Raw genomic sequence first — 14,997 nt, forward strand, 5'->3', positions numbered from 1 at the left:
AAATTTCATCAACAGTGTATCTTTGGTGTTATGCCTCTTTATGTGGTACTTCACTTGTAAAAGCTTGGAAACCCCCAGGCAGGAGCCCACTGCAAAAAATATCCAAGTCATTTTAGAGTCAGTTTATTTAGTTCCATGTTGAGTCATATATTTTTCCCCCTTCAAATTCTGTCTGCAGAGTCAGATTATCCTATTTGGTTCCACGGAATTTCTCAGTTATTAGTGCCTATCTATGAACCTACAGAATTTTTGTATTGATAAATGGCAATTTGGCAACATGGAAAGATTTAATTTCACTTTCACATCCAATTGTTGAAGTTAGTTGGAGTGACACAGTTGTCACTAGGGGGAGAAAAAAATATGGGACCGGAACGGGTTGGGGGGGTGGGGGGCTGCACAGAATGAACTAAGTTTCATGAACAGTCCACCTTCGGTGTTATGTGCCACTTCACTTGTAAAAGCTTGGAAACCCCCAGGCAGGAGCCCACTGCAAAAAATATCCAAGTCATTTAAGCGTCATTTCATTCAGTTTCATGTTGTGTAATATTAGACTCAGATCATCCCATTGTTTCCAGTGGGTTTCAATAGTTTCAAACTAGGCAAAAATAATCACAATCTCCTAGAGCAGAAAATGACGAACAATTTCAGAAAATGATTGAGACAAGTTTTTTTTTGTGTCAAGAAAAAAATAAGACTTTCTAGATTTTAAAAACCCGCCTATAGAAAGAAACACGATCTCCAGAGCGGGTGTCAGATCACCTGACGGAAGCTGTGTACTTTTTGCAGTGGGGAGTGAGAGGCTGATTCCTTGAACCCTGCAGACGTTTCGCGAAGAGCCGCAGTTTCGCTTTGCGCCGAGTTCCCCGCCCACTGCGCAGTGACGAGGCGACCTGTTGACACAGCCAACGAGGAAACAGGACAACAGAGGGGCCACAAGCTGCTCCTGTCAGCCGGACTCTGCCTGACACAGCGCGGAGCCTGTGGACAACATGCCGTCTGTCACCGTGGCCACCCTGCTGACTCTCTCCACACTGTGTGGCTCCGCAGGTAAAGTGAGTGGCTCTGGACCGGAGCTTTGTGAATTATTCACGTCCAGCTGTAGGCAGCGCGTGCGTCTCCGTGCCGCTGTCAGTGGCCCCTTTACGGGAACAGGAACTGTCCTAACATTATGAGAAACTTCAGAAGGATGTGTAGTTTGAAACAGTGTCAGCTATAGTGTAACAAAAAGCAAAAACAAAACCAAACAACTTAGAGCAAACCCCGTAGTAATACTAGACTACATGTGTATTAGCTGAGATATAATACAGTGTAGTTATATGGCCTGTTGGTTTAGAGACTGTGGGTCTTTGTTGTTGTTTTTTTAGCTTGTTGTTTACTTTTTTTTTCCTTATTTAATTTAATTTAATTTAATTTTAATATTTTAATCTGTCTACTTCTCCCCATACGTCTATCTGTATTTATATCTGTCTATATCTATATGTCTGTCTATCAATCTATCTATCAATACAGGCAGATAGATAGATAGATCAGCAACCCTAATATTAACAGTGATGATAAATATTTTTAAAACTGATCACTGATTTCTATTGTGACTCGATTATTATAGGATTTGTTGTCATCTTGCTCAGATGATTCACACCACACTGGAGTCACATGTTTATAGTGGCTAGTGTGGCAACATGAAACTGTATTTAGACGCATGATTCAGCTGATAAAAGATGTTTGTAAATGCGATTTTATTATCAAATTATTGCCAAAGATCACCAAGCTCAGTGACCCCACATGGTAATAGTGATATAGAGGTAAAAGGCTGAAAGATGAAATCCATTGAGTAATCACAAGAAAATGATCAAGTAGCAGTATACACACAGCGATTTCTTTATGTTTCATTTTGTAGAAGAGAGCGCGTCATGGCTCTGCTCTTGCTTCACAGGGAACTGAGGATCTCTGACATTAGAAGTCCAGCTGTATAGCATCTGCTTCATGCCCTCATGCTCCTGACGTTACCATAACCTCAGTATCATGTATGTTCATGTTTGTATTTGTTTCTGCAGTGGTATCAAGAGCTCTCCAGCCCCCCAGAAATGTCAGGATCACCTCCCACAACATGGATCTGGTTCTGAGATGGGATCCACCTGAAGGCGCTGCCAGTGGCCTGTTCTACACCACAGAGTACAAGTGAGTAACTTCATCACGTAATTCAGGCCTTCACCAGCGTCTTAGGCAAGTCCACATCCACATGACACAGATCATTGTGGTGTACAGTAAACACCTCCTGTAAATACATAGCTGGAATTATACAAACATTTGTTGGACGGGTTTGTCAGTGAAGGTACAGCTACGTTGTGTACAGGAAGCAACAGATCAACATTTTTTCCCAGTGGTTGGAAACTAGATGTGATGCTAGGTGGTTTTGAGGAATTAGATGACTGGCTGAGAAGCTGCTAAATATTGGAATAAAGTTACAGCGGTGTTCAGAGAGGCAGAACTGCTCCACAGGCAGAAGTTATTTGTTTTTAGGGCTCCAGGAAAACATCAGTGGGCGGAGCGGAGAAAATAAGTTCTTGAAGGAGTCTAAAACAGTTGGTTCATTGATTCTGACAAGCTACAGAGTCAGTGAAGACCCTAATGGAATGACTCCAGCAACCAAAACTACGTTCGAATTAACACTTTTTAAAGATTTTTTATCAATTGAGTCGATTTTCTTAATAACTGAATCAATTTAAAGTATCATATGAAACTAGACAACCTGAGGAATCTGTTGGCATCAAGTATGTCATGCTTGGACTAAATATTGCTGCAAGTTTCAGCAACATTATGGCTATGGGCTATTTTCAAAGTTGTCTCTTGACCTCTGACCTCAAGATATCAGCATGAAAGTCATAAAAATCACAAAAGTCATTGTACAAAATGACCCATTGTGATCTTTACAATAATTACAGCTCATGAAACTTTACATTTATAAATGTAAAGTTTCATGAAACAAACATCACAATAAATCATAATATCGAATCGCAATACTTGCAAGAATTGCAGTAGATATTGAATTCAGTTGGTATCCAAGTATTGTGATGGTATTGAATCAGCAGTGATGTGTTATGCTAACAGGACGTGTACAGTTTTTCCACTGTATTGAGGAACAGAGGCATCGGGATGCACTGCGGAGGTCACTGCTACATAATCCAACATTCCAATACAGATACAGTCGGTTTTGGACAAGACCCAGTCAGACCTCCAGTTGTTGAGACAACTTTGAGAACAAAGAGGTTGTTGCTAGAGAATGGCGAGAGAGCTTTCATATGGCATCGCTGTTGTCTCTGAATGAGCTGCCTCACCTGTACATCAAGGTGTTTTTGCATTTTCATGTGGCGATTCTCTTTCACATCAGTGCTTGTGTGGACAGGATGGGTTTTTTGAGAACGAAAGAGGAAAAACCCCATTTTCAAAAATGCTCGTGAACGTGTGGGTTAGGCCTTAGCTAGAAAAAAAATCCGAAAAATGTTTTTAGAACTTAAACTCCAATCTGCCAGTTAAAAAAGATGCAGAGATTATGGCTGCAGTGAAAGGTGAACAGCAAAAATCATGCTTTTCCATAGTTTTCTTTCTTAAACTCTGGAAGATTGATATTAAAATCTTGTTTGGCAATTTCTTTTGAAGAGTGGTGTCAGGTGGTGTTAGTCCCTGAGGCAGAACTAGATAACCACTGCAGTTTTTCTTGTCTTGTTCCCAGGGATGTGGTCAGGAGTGTATCATGTCAGCAACTTGAACAGTCAGAGTTGAATCACACAGACCCAGTCATTAGTAATAGTCATTATGATTAAAAATCCCCAGGGGTAGTTGAAATGAAATGCCATTCGCTTTGACAGTGCCCACCAGTGCATGTGCAGCCCAATCCCCTGCAAGCTGTAGTTTTTATAGAGACTGTGTGCTGTGGAATCTGTGATACACGGAAATATGAGAAACTTCCTCTTTTCAGGAAGAGAGGTGGCACACCCACTCATAGCAGTGTACTATGGCTGACCCTTTGTTATGAGCAAACACACAAGGACTTCACAGTCATTTTTATAGTATTACCTTGTCATGACACACTTTAATCTGTGAATTTGTCTGAAGAAAACCTCATAACTCTGCTTATGATTTGGTTTTCTTCCTGCTCAAAGTGAAAGTTTATCCTGCAGTGTATGTGTTGGCTAGGTTAATATCATGGGCTAGTGAAACCCATTCACACAACAGTCATTTATTGCAATTTAATGCCATACAAATCTGTGTGTGTGTGTGTGTGTGTGTGTCTGTGTGTAGGTTTGAACTAATAAAACTGGGAGAGATCTGCTGTTTACAAGCATTTAGATTGTCCAAATTGGAACACTAAATGGCAAAATCTGAGCATAGGGAAAACTTTGCAAGGTTATTAATGCCATGCCACTGGTCAGATGCTGATGAAACTTGCTCTGGCATTTGAGACAACTGGCCCATAATTAAAAGAAAAAATATGAATATTTTTATTTATCGCAACTGATTGGTTCAAGAAGTGCATATGCCATTCATCGGGAACAAAATGTTTAAAATAAAATGTATAGTTTAGATAGTATGGAATATACTATTCAGCATATATAACAGAAAGTCCATCACAGAATGCCAAGGGGTTTTCCACTGCTGATCTTTGTATTTGCTTGTCATCATGAACTTCCCTCAAACTGAAAATGCAACCATCAGATTTCTAATAACGCTACTCTGGTTTTGTCCACAGTACGTCAGTCAGTGTCTATAAAGTGGGCTGTCTGCACATCACCGCCCTCAGTTGTGACTTCACCAGCCTTAACCACCACATCACTGTGTATGGACAGTATACAGCCAGAGTGAGGGCGGAGCTGGGAGAAGAGAAGTCTGCCTGGGTGGAGAGTACCCAGATCACCATGGACAGAGATAGTGAGTGGATGCAAACTTTCTTTTTTTTTTTTTTTTTTTGTCCACTTTCAGTTTGATCCACTCAGCCTTCAGATCTTCAAATCTCCTTTCCAGTCAGTTAAGAAAATGAAGGTTGAAGGTTCTACCTTGTCATGTAAATTCAGATTATATTCCCATGGAATGAATGAATTGAAACTAAACCCAGTCTTGGACAAAATCAGTTCCATTCAAGTGTTTTTGCGTTTTGTGTTTCATGTTGACAGACAAACAGATTTTTTTTAAACAACGCTTCTGGGGACAGGATTTTTTTCTAAGAGCAAAAGAGCAAAAAACCCTGTTTTTGAAAATACTTGCATACATGTGGACTAAGGCTTAGCTAGAAAAATGGGTTGTTTGGGTTTGCCCACCAAGGTTTAACTCAACCATTAGGATTATTAGACATATTTATGAGTTCCATCAAGTGTTTTTCTTCCAGATAAACCCAGCAAATGCAATTGAGGCTTCGTCCACAGTCCTGTGGGTTCATGGCCCACAGGACTTTGCCTCTTTGCGTGTGCTCACAGCGGGACACTGACCTCACACAGGCACCGCTTTGATTATGCAGTTTTCCTTTGTGACTTTTAGGAGGAACTCAGCCTTGTTTTGACCATTCCACTTGTTTTCTACTTTTGATTCACATTGTTAAGATGTTTTGCACTTGTGCTTGCATTTGTAGCAGCATCGTTTTTGTGCATGCATATATTACAAACGTATGCGTTTTTGTGTCCTCACATGTACAGAGAGATTTTTGAGAATATGTATGATATTTATATCTTCATGTCTTGAGCAATGTTGTATGTCTCCGATGAAAAAGTGTTAAAATGTTAGTATTGTGATTTTGTGACAAATGAGCCTTTGAATATGCTGTTCACCAGCATTGTTACATGAGAAGTCTTGCTCAGCCTGCCAAATAGTAACCAACCCAGCATGTATGATGATGATGAATGTACTACTTGAAAACAAACCAGACTTTCTGGGTGCAAGCAGTTCCATCATCTTTGCCAGAAAAAGCACTGCATTTAATTCAGAATGTTATTGACTAAGACTTAAAAAGGTGTTAATGTCCTCTGTCTCAGATGTTATCAAATGTCATTGAATAAGGCATTTAGCTGATGTTATGCAGTGGCGTAAGGTAGTTACAACAGGCCCTAGTGCACGCTAGTTACTTATGAAGTGCGCACACACACACACGTACACACACACATTTAATCAACAGTGTGTTGGATTTTAGAGTCAAAGAAGTTACTTAGGCTATTGTACTGGGAAAGTGGAGAGGTTAAAGAGAAAGCTGTCAGAGCCATGGACAGCACTCTGCTGTGTGGTAACATTAACTGATAGTCAGACATCAGCTGATGACTTTCTACATAACTATTGTATAAACCACTGTAAATATGCATCGCTGACTAGAGCTAATATTACTTTTGACATTGAGGAGTTGCTTGTTGCTGTCGGCTTCACAGAATGGAGACGCCTTCAACAGCTGATCTCTGTGGTTAGAATTTGAGGAAAAATCATTGCTGATGGTCTAAACTTTCAAAGAAGTATTGATCAAAACATACATTGATGTGTCATTGCTACAATTCAGAACCCTCTATTGCACATGAGTCATGGGGCTCTATTTTCGCAGACCGGGTGAGGCGGGGGCGCAGCACAGCTGCGCTTCACCAACTGGGTGTGGCCAAGTGGATTTTGCAATTTTGGCACGCCATGCGCCGTGGCGCAAGGACTCCGCCGTTCCTCCTACCAGTGCATGGGAGGAGAGAAGGCGTGGAGTGGGTTTGACACAGCCGATTCACTTTAAATCAATCAAATGAGCCTCTGTCCTCACCTTTAAAATGCGCTGCGCAAAGGCGTAATGAACGTTTACACAACTGACATGGAGGTCTACTGCCGCAGGCGGAGCGGAGCCGGCGTAGTGCAACTTTGGCAGACAGGCACGCAGTGCACACGTCACCAAAGCCTCACGGGCAGGTTTCCGGAATGTCAGGCACATTGACAATGCAATAAATACCTACAAAAAACACTACACCACATAAATTTATCTCCATATCAACTGTCCCGTCACAACTGATGTCAGATCAAAGGAGAATGGCACCGTTTGTGCTGATTTTGAGGTTTTGGTGACGTGTGCGCACTGTGCGCCGGTCAGCCAAAGTTGCACTACGCCAGCTCCACTCTGCCTTGCACTCAAAGTAGACGTGGTTTCAGATGCCGAGCTTTGGGCACACCTCGGCGAAGTCTCTTGGCACGAAAATGTCACTGCGCCAAGCTGAATCTGTTGACACCTCCCTCTGCTGCGCCGCCACTCCCATCTTAGCGCACCTCGGACTGCCAAAATACGAAACTGTGCGCCCCTCGCGTTTCATGGGTCGAAAATACCTCTGCGCCGGTTTGCCTCACTGCGCCACCCTGCCCTGCGCCGGGAAAATAGAGCCCATGATGTGTAAATTATTTGTACTGTATTTAGAGTACAGTAATGAAGCAATTTGTTGAAGGTTACTTTCCTAATTATGCACTAATTGGTGCTGTTTTTTGAATATTTGCCAAAATAATATTTCTATAACTTGTATGTCATGTTTTTGGTTGCACTATGACACACTCAAAGGGTAAAGCAACACTGTATGGTGGGCATAGGCAGTCCCTGTAGCTTCTAGCTAGCTTCTTGTTAAAATCTGTTCAGTCACTCATATGGATTAGTTATTGGACAATGCCAGAAAAAACAAAAAAAATAGGCAACCCCATGAACATGCACGGGTGTTCTACAAACGGCAACAAATTCCCGTGGGCATGATGTAGAAGTAAAGGGAACTGTCCACACGGTGAAGTGCTGAACCGTGAAAATCAGCAGCGGTGCCTGACAGCCGAGGAGCTGTCTATTTCACAGTGGTGCTGAAATGACCGCTGACTGAAACAAAAGGCATTTTTTGGTCAATCTCACAAGTGCACCCCTAATTGATGTTAAGGCAAGAAATGATAGAAACATGAAGCCAGTAATGTTCACACACCACTTAGGGCAGCAATGCTGATGCCACCTGGCATTGTTGCCAGGAGGGGGGTTGTCCATGGGCTGGCCACCACTTTGGGAATCCAATTTAGGGAGCTTTGCTGCCTTCTTCTTTTCTCTCTTGTCTTTTCTCACTGCCACTTTTATGTTTGAAAGGCATGACTGCATGATCAAATACTGTATAAATATATATATATATTCATTTTATTGAAGTTTATCATTTTTATAGCTTATATACAATAAGCATATAAGTTTGTTATAGATCACTGCAGACCATATTAAAAAAAAGAGATGGGTTTGCCTTTTGGAGGGCATATATAGCAAATGACATTGTTAACTTAACGTGAGTTCTTTGAAACCCAGGCATATGTTCGAGGAGCCAATCTGATTTCACCTGCAAGAGCCTGTCCTGTGCCCCACCCATTGAATTGAAAGTGCTACTGTTTCTCAAAGATACTTCTTAAACTTTTTTTTCCCTTTCCCCAAAAAACTTTTTTGGTCTTTCATGTATCACGTCTTCCTGTTTTGTGCCATAAAGCAATCAAATCACACCTGGTCGCTCACAGTGTAAACTACAGTGTGGAGGGCAGTGGAGGTTTACGATATTTTTGGCAATGGTATTTTTTTTATTTATTTATTGATGTAAAAATGCTATATGGTGCACAATCAAATAGACAAACTCTCTCTCTCTCTCTTTCTCTCTCGCTCTCTCTCTCTCTCGCTCTCTCTCCCCCTCCCCTCCACAGCCATGATTGGTCAGCCCAATGTATCTCTCATCTCCAGCAAGTCAAATATTGAAGTGAGCATCGAAGATCCAGAGTTCAGGATATCTGAGCTCAGACATGCATATAACTATGCCACCTACAACATCACCTACTGGAAGGAGGGACAGGAGGAAAAGGTAGAATTCCATAGGATTCTGTACATTTCATATTGCATTTCATATTGCTGACATATTGCTTCTCCTCAGCGGATCAAGCAGCCCCTTGAAGATGAACTGGTGGGGTGTTGCCTATTGCCATCACGGGATGACAGGCAGTGTTTAGCAGCTGCTGCAGTTTACCCTGGGGGAGGAGTTGAAGCCTCTGGGGAGTGTTGCAAATGTACATATTCATAGATTCTTGCATGCATAGTAAGGATTAGAAAATAGAGATGCTTGCAAGCCATTTTCAGTAGTTTGTCAAACATTTTTTGAATAAACATAATTTAATATCCACAACATTTAGAATACGCTTGTCCAAGTTTGTCAGAGTGTGGGGTGTGATTCCCACAGGGACCACCAGTAGGGACCATGTACAGTCCTCATGAGCAGCAGCAGCAGAAACTAAATCCACACTGATCAGCTTGTAATTTTGTGGTGTGGCTGAGGTGTAAGTTGGTGTTTTCGGTCTGTGGGTTTTGTGTTTGGAGTTGAGACCACCACGGCTGAGGTGCTGCAGCAGAGTGACATTGTACACCCATGTGGGGAGTGTCTGTGATTGTCTCGCTGAGCAGTGAACATGCTGCCTCACAGCAAAACCAAAAGCTTATCAGCTGCTTATCATCCGTCATGTGGCTGAGGGTTAGATGAATATCTGTGACCAGTGATGTTTGATTCTCTTTTTGTCAAAGTTATTCAAGACAGTGTGAAAAAGCCACCACTCATCCATAAGCTATACGCTTAGAAAAGGTGCTGGAGCTGAACTTAAGGACTAAAGAAGATAATAAGATACAGCATACAGCTGTATGCCTGAAGAAGGTCTATGACCGAAAGCTTGCAGTAAATTTAGATATGCACAGTGTTTTAATGTGCAGTTGCTGTTTTGTTATCTTCTTTAGTCAAAGTTATTCAAGAAATCAAACAGATTGCCCTTCCAGTATGTCGTCTGTCTGGTCTGCTGCTGCTGACAGCCACTTTAACCCTTTAACTGTCAGGAGCCCATGGGCTACCTTTATGTATGTATGTATGTATATATGTATTTATTTATTTGTTTGTTAATTTGTCCGTTTGTTTATGGTAATCTTGTAGTAATTTAGTGACAAATTTCTTTCAAATTTAAAAAAACAAAATTGGGATAATTTTGTGGTAATTTCTTAGTAGCTGTCTTTAGATTGTCTTCAACAATTTTGTGATCATTTTGCAGTCATTTTAGTATTATTTTCTTGTAATTTAATTTGAAATATAACAATACTAATACCACCACTACTACTACTACGACTACTACTACTATTACTACTACTACTACTACTGCTACTACTAATTATAATAATAATAATAATAACAACAACAACAACAACAATAATAATAATGATAATAATAATAATAATAAATATTTGCATTTTTTACTAATATTTGCTAATTTTCTGGTAATATTTTACTAATTACCCGGCATTTCCTTTTTATTTATTTCATTAGCTTTTTGTTTTTTCAGGTATTTTTGCTAAATTTCTAGTCATTTTCCTCTACCTTTTCTCTAATGTAGTGCTATTTTTCAGATAATTTCTTGTTGATTTTCTCTTTTTCCCAAAGTTTTGGAAATAAATCAAGTGAATCAAGTGAAAGTTTTCCTTTGGATACTGCTTCCCCCAGGCAGAGAGCATAAGCAACATCCAGCAGAACCGTGTGATTCTGGACAAGCTGGAGCCCTGGACCAGGTACTGTGTCCGAGTCCAGATCAACACACAGAGGAACCTGAACCCCAGCGAGCCCAGCAGCGTCACCTGTGAGAGCACTGACAGCGGTAAGCCTCTCTCACCTGGGACTTCTTGAACCCACTGGGTGATCACAAAGTCTACCAGCCATTTGCATCATTTAACCAGTTTGTCACAAGTTGGACATATCAGAGCCTGTTTCAGGATCTTTTTATTTGAAAAGTGAGCTGGAAGTCTGTTAATCTGAAAAATCATTCAAGACATATTTTTTACAAAGTTTAGATGCTGCCTAGAAGCCTGGAAGCAAACCACAGAGCTGTGCTTACCTTACACTAATTGTTTCTTTAATGAATAAACTGTAGTTTTATTTCTGCCGTGTATTGTGACTTTTAATCATGTCATATGCGTAAAAACCTAACAAGACTTGGAATTTCGCAATTCCTTTTTTTTTTAGATATGTGATTTGAAACAGCTCCACCAAGCAGATTCTGGGTTGCTACTGGCTGGATGATGCCACGTTTACTCTTTGTATTGACTGAGAAGACTTACAATTACAATATCATACTGCAAGTAAAGTGGTTGTTGCATCTATTATATGCAACAGTTAACATCAGTAGTATATGATGGCATATTTGGGCCATTGTGGGAAAAAATGGAGCTATGTATATTATGGAGTTATGTAATTTTATTTATTTACTTATTTATTTTGGTCAAGGCAGCACGTGGCTTGATTTTGTGAAGTTGAATCAGCCACACACTGCAGATGCTGCTGCTCGCCGTGTATCAGGCCTGCAGCTGATGACTCCTCTCTTCCCAAGTCACGGCAATGTCTCTTCAATGTCTAGAGAATGTGAATAATATTGTGATTCTGGGCTCAAATCAACAGCATTTCCTTCTTACTAAATCCCAGAGGAGAGAAAAAAACTGTCTCAAGAATTGTTTTTCCCATAAATATGTTTTTTTCTCATAAATTTGTGAGTTATTTCATAAATTAATGATTAATCTCAGAATTTCTGAGTTTTTTCTCACACATTTGTGACTATGATTTTGATTTTTTTTTAGCTTTTTTCTCAAATTTGTGAGCCTTTTCTCAAAAATTTACCACTTTATAATCTCAGAGAATATCAGTTTTTTCTTGTAAATTTACAACTTTAATCTTCTCTTCTTCTCAGAATATTACCTCCTCTCTGGCTCTGTATTTTTTCCATACAATGGCCCTAATATGCTGTTGTACTAGTAAACTATTGCATAAAAATGAAAATAAATCAGAAGTGCTCTGTACTCCTTCCACAACTACCAATAACCTATTGTTGCACAAGGCACTAAACCACCAGCAGACGCCTGTGGTTGTAATGGGCAGATGGAATTACATAAGTGTACACTCTGCCATTAATGTACATGGCTCCTGACAATGTGTGTGTGTGTGTATGTGTGTGTGGACTTTGATCAAGCAGCTCCAGGGTGTGATAACCTGTGAATGTTGAGCTCCCTGGATGAATAAAGGTTAAAAATAATTATGTTGTCTGTGGTCTAACTCCTCTGCAGAAGAGTCTCCATGGGTGGCGGCTGTGGTGACATTTGTTGTCATGGCAATGTTGGTTACTCTGGCTGTGGTTGCGGTGGTGCATCGGAAAAAGATGTCCCACTTTCTCTGTCCCAAGGACTCACTGCCCCAGCACTTCAAGAAGGTGTGTATGTGTGTGTGTGTGTGTGTGTGTGTGTGTGTGTGTTGGTGCATGTGTGTTCCCAAGTGTGCTCCAAATGGCTGGTTTTAGATGGTGCAAAGGACAAACATGCTACTCTCTGGGACTTTATCACTTAAGTCTTTGGTTAAAGGGGCAGTCTATAAACTTGACTGGCTTCTGTTGGTGCCCAGCAGGAATTCAATGCAGATCCATCAGGAAATGCAATAACATAACATGGAACCTCAGTCTCAGATTTTTTTTTTTCTTTTTCTGCATGCAAAGCAGAATAAATACAGGGCAGGATTCAATGAGTCACTGGTGTTACTCAGTAGTTTAAAAAAAAAAAAAAAAGTCAGAATTTCCTTTCCAGATAATGGCCATAAAGCAATCACAGAGTCACTGGTGTTGCTCAATAACTCTAAAGAAGGAATGGAAAGGAAAAGAAAGGAAAGGAAAAGAAAGGAAAGTAAAAGTAAAATGTAACTTGTTGTTTTTTAATACAATAAATTGGGCTGTTGTTAACCAAGGGGCTACTTTTCTCCTTCATTCTCTATCTAATTGCACCCTACCCTCTCAATCATAGTGTGTATGTACAGACCGCATGTTAATTATCATAAACAGTTTAGTTAGCCCACAGTTTCCCCTTACACCCTTGAACCTGTCGCTGTGTCTGTGTGAATTCAGTGTGTAGGTGTGTTTCCCCTCTGATCACGTACAAATCCTGAATCATTTCAGTCTGTTTCTCATCCTCTTCTGCCCCTCAGCACCTGCTGGAACACCCCAGTTCCTCCATCTACTTGGCTATGCGGGACTCCCACCCACCTGAAGAGGTTTACGACCAAGTGAGCGTTATTGCAGAGGGGAATCCCATGGAGGAAGAGCGCCCTCTGGAAGCAGCAGGGACTAACTGCAGCAGCCAGCCCGAGACCACAGTGGGACAAATATAAACAAACTGAAAAAAGGGGAAACACAGGAGGGAGGATAAAGCTGCAGAGAGAGAGAGAGAGAGAGAGAGAGAGAGAGAGAGAGAGAGCTGAAATGGACGGAGGAGATTGGGAAGGGGTGTCTCAGCCCCTCTGCAGACTGTGCTTAGAGTGTTGCATGCCACATCCTGGTAGGTGTGGGACAAAGCACAGACAAACAGCTCATGTTTTTACTCTTCACTCGGAGTTGAAAGGAGTGGAATAGAATGTTGAGCCATGCTTGACTACTTGAGTTTACATGCATCGAATTATGCAGCATTCAATGTTATTATGAAGTGACTGTATGAGCAAGCAGAGCATCCAGCTGCCGGATTAAGACTTGATTGTGCTGGTATTCAGCCTGACTGTAATGCTATATTGCTCACAGTTATCTGAGGCAGCACGGCACTTCCCAATATAGAGCCACTCACACTAAAAATGCAGCCATGTGCCACTGTCAGACACCTTGGACAGAGGCATCCAGTTAATGTTATTTGACATTATGAAGCTGTGGATATGGGCTTTTGAAATATGTTTACTGACATTCAGCATGGGAATCTTCAGAAGCACTTCTGCCTACATGAAGGCTTTCTCAAATGAGAAAAAAAATGATCAAAATTGGCTAGTGGAAGTTCATAGAAGTGGCGTGAAGAAGGAGGACAGAAATGTAATTTAAGATAAACAAAGAACATGTTTATGAACGTCTTCAGCCGACCGTTAAAACATGTGAGGGTATGCTGGCTGTGTGCATGACATGGAAACGAGGCTTGAACTAAGAAAAAATCTGTCCAGCTTATAAATTTTGCCTGGAGAGATGGACTCATGGAGAATACAAATAAAAAAACACTTTGTGTCAAGTGGTAATAATGATTGTCTGTCTGCTTCAGCTCCGTGCATGGGTACAGTTTCCTGTAAGGAACTGAAATTTACAAACAACACTCCTTTTGTTTCCTCTTCTTCTCCTTTTGAAAATAACTCGTAGCCTGTGGTAAACTGTTATGTGCCTTCCAGATGAATGGTATGTGCCATAAATCCGCTCTCAGTTGTAACAGCACACAATAACAGCAGGTTTCGCTTTTCGAAATGTGTGATCATTTGCTAAATCGGCTTTTACGACCAAAAGAGATGAAGAATGCCTCCCACTGACTGCATGAATTACGGGGATTATTCTGTGGAGTAAGTCTTTACACTCAGTATGCGCTGTGCGATCCACTACAGAAACATCATCTGACACATGCCCAGTAGAGGCAAGACATTGCGTCAAGAAAGGCAGGAATAAACAAAGAAATGCCGGAAGTTTGCCTTCAAAGTAAACCCAAACTTTATCACTGAAGCAAATTCTGACAAACTTGATATTCTGACGCTCTGCCTGTCAACTTTAAACAAGTACACTTGTTGGTCTGATGGGGCACTAAATGCTCAAACATCACAGATATCAAAAGTGCGGGTAAAAAAAAAAAAAAAAAAAAACTTGGATCGGTGGTACAGTCTATTTTGACACTTATACAATAATTTATATCTTGATATACCTATACACCTGTTACACCTGTGTTGTGATCCAGATGAAACTCTGAGGTGATGCCACTTCTTGCTCACTGGGCCATGCGGTTTCTGCAGTGGCGGAGCACGTGTATTTTAGTAGCGTGGTGAACAGTATTATCATAGCATTATGACATTAAATATAGGTAAGTCAGTAAATAAATGCATTGAAAGAATGAATATACGGTGCGGTGCATGGTAAAAGTTCTTGCCTTCAAGCAAGGACAATTCA

General features: G+C 40.8%; 1 protein-coding gene across 1 annotated transcript; it reads left to right on the top strand.

Moving 5' to 3' along the window:
- Nucleotides 1–919: 919 nt before the first annotated feature.
- On the top strand, nucleotides 920–14,050 carry LOC115379922 (interleukin-10 receptor subunit beta-like). Its single transcript, XM_030080891.1, has 7 exons — nucleotides 920–1,047; nucleotides 2,055–2,178; nucleotides 4,748–4,926; nucleotides 8,695–8,849; nucleotides 10,518–10,668; nucleotides 12,125–12,267; nucleotides 13,029–14,050. Exons 1-7 carry the CDS (start codon nucleotides 990–992, stop codon nucleotides 13,209–13,211), a joined length of 993 nt encoding a protein of 330 aa, XP_029936751.1. The 5' UTR covers nucleotides 920–989; the 3' UTR covers nucleotides 13,212–14,050.
- The last annotated feature ends 947 nt before the right edge of the window (nucleotides 14,051–14,997 follow it).

This window comes from Myripristis murdjan, chromosome 21, assembly GCF_902150065.1.
Source record: "Myripristis murdjan chromosome 21, fMyrMur1.1, whole genome shotgun sequence".
NCBI classification, from domain to species: domain Eukaryota; kingdom Metazoa; phylum Chordata; class Actinopteri; order Holocentriformes; family Holocentridae; genus Myripristis; species Myripristis murdjan.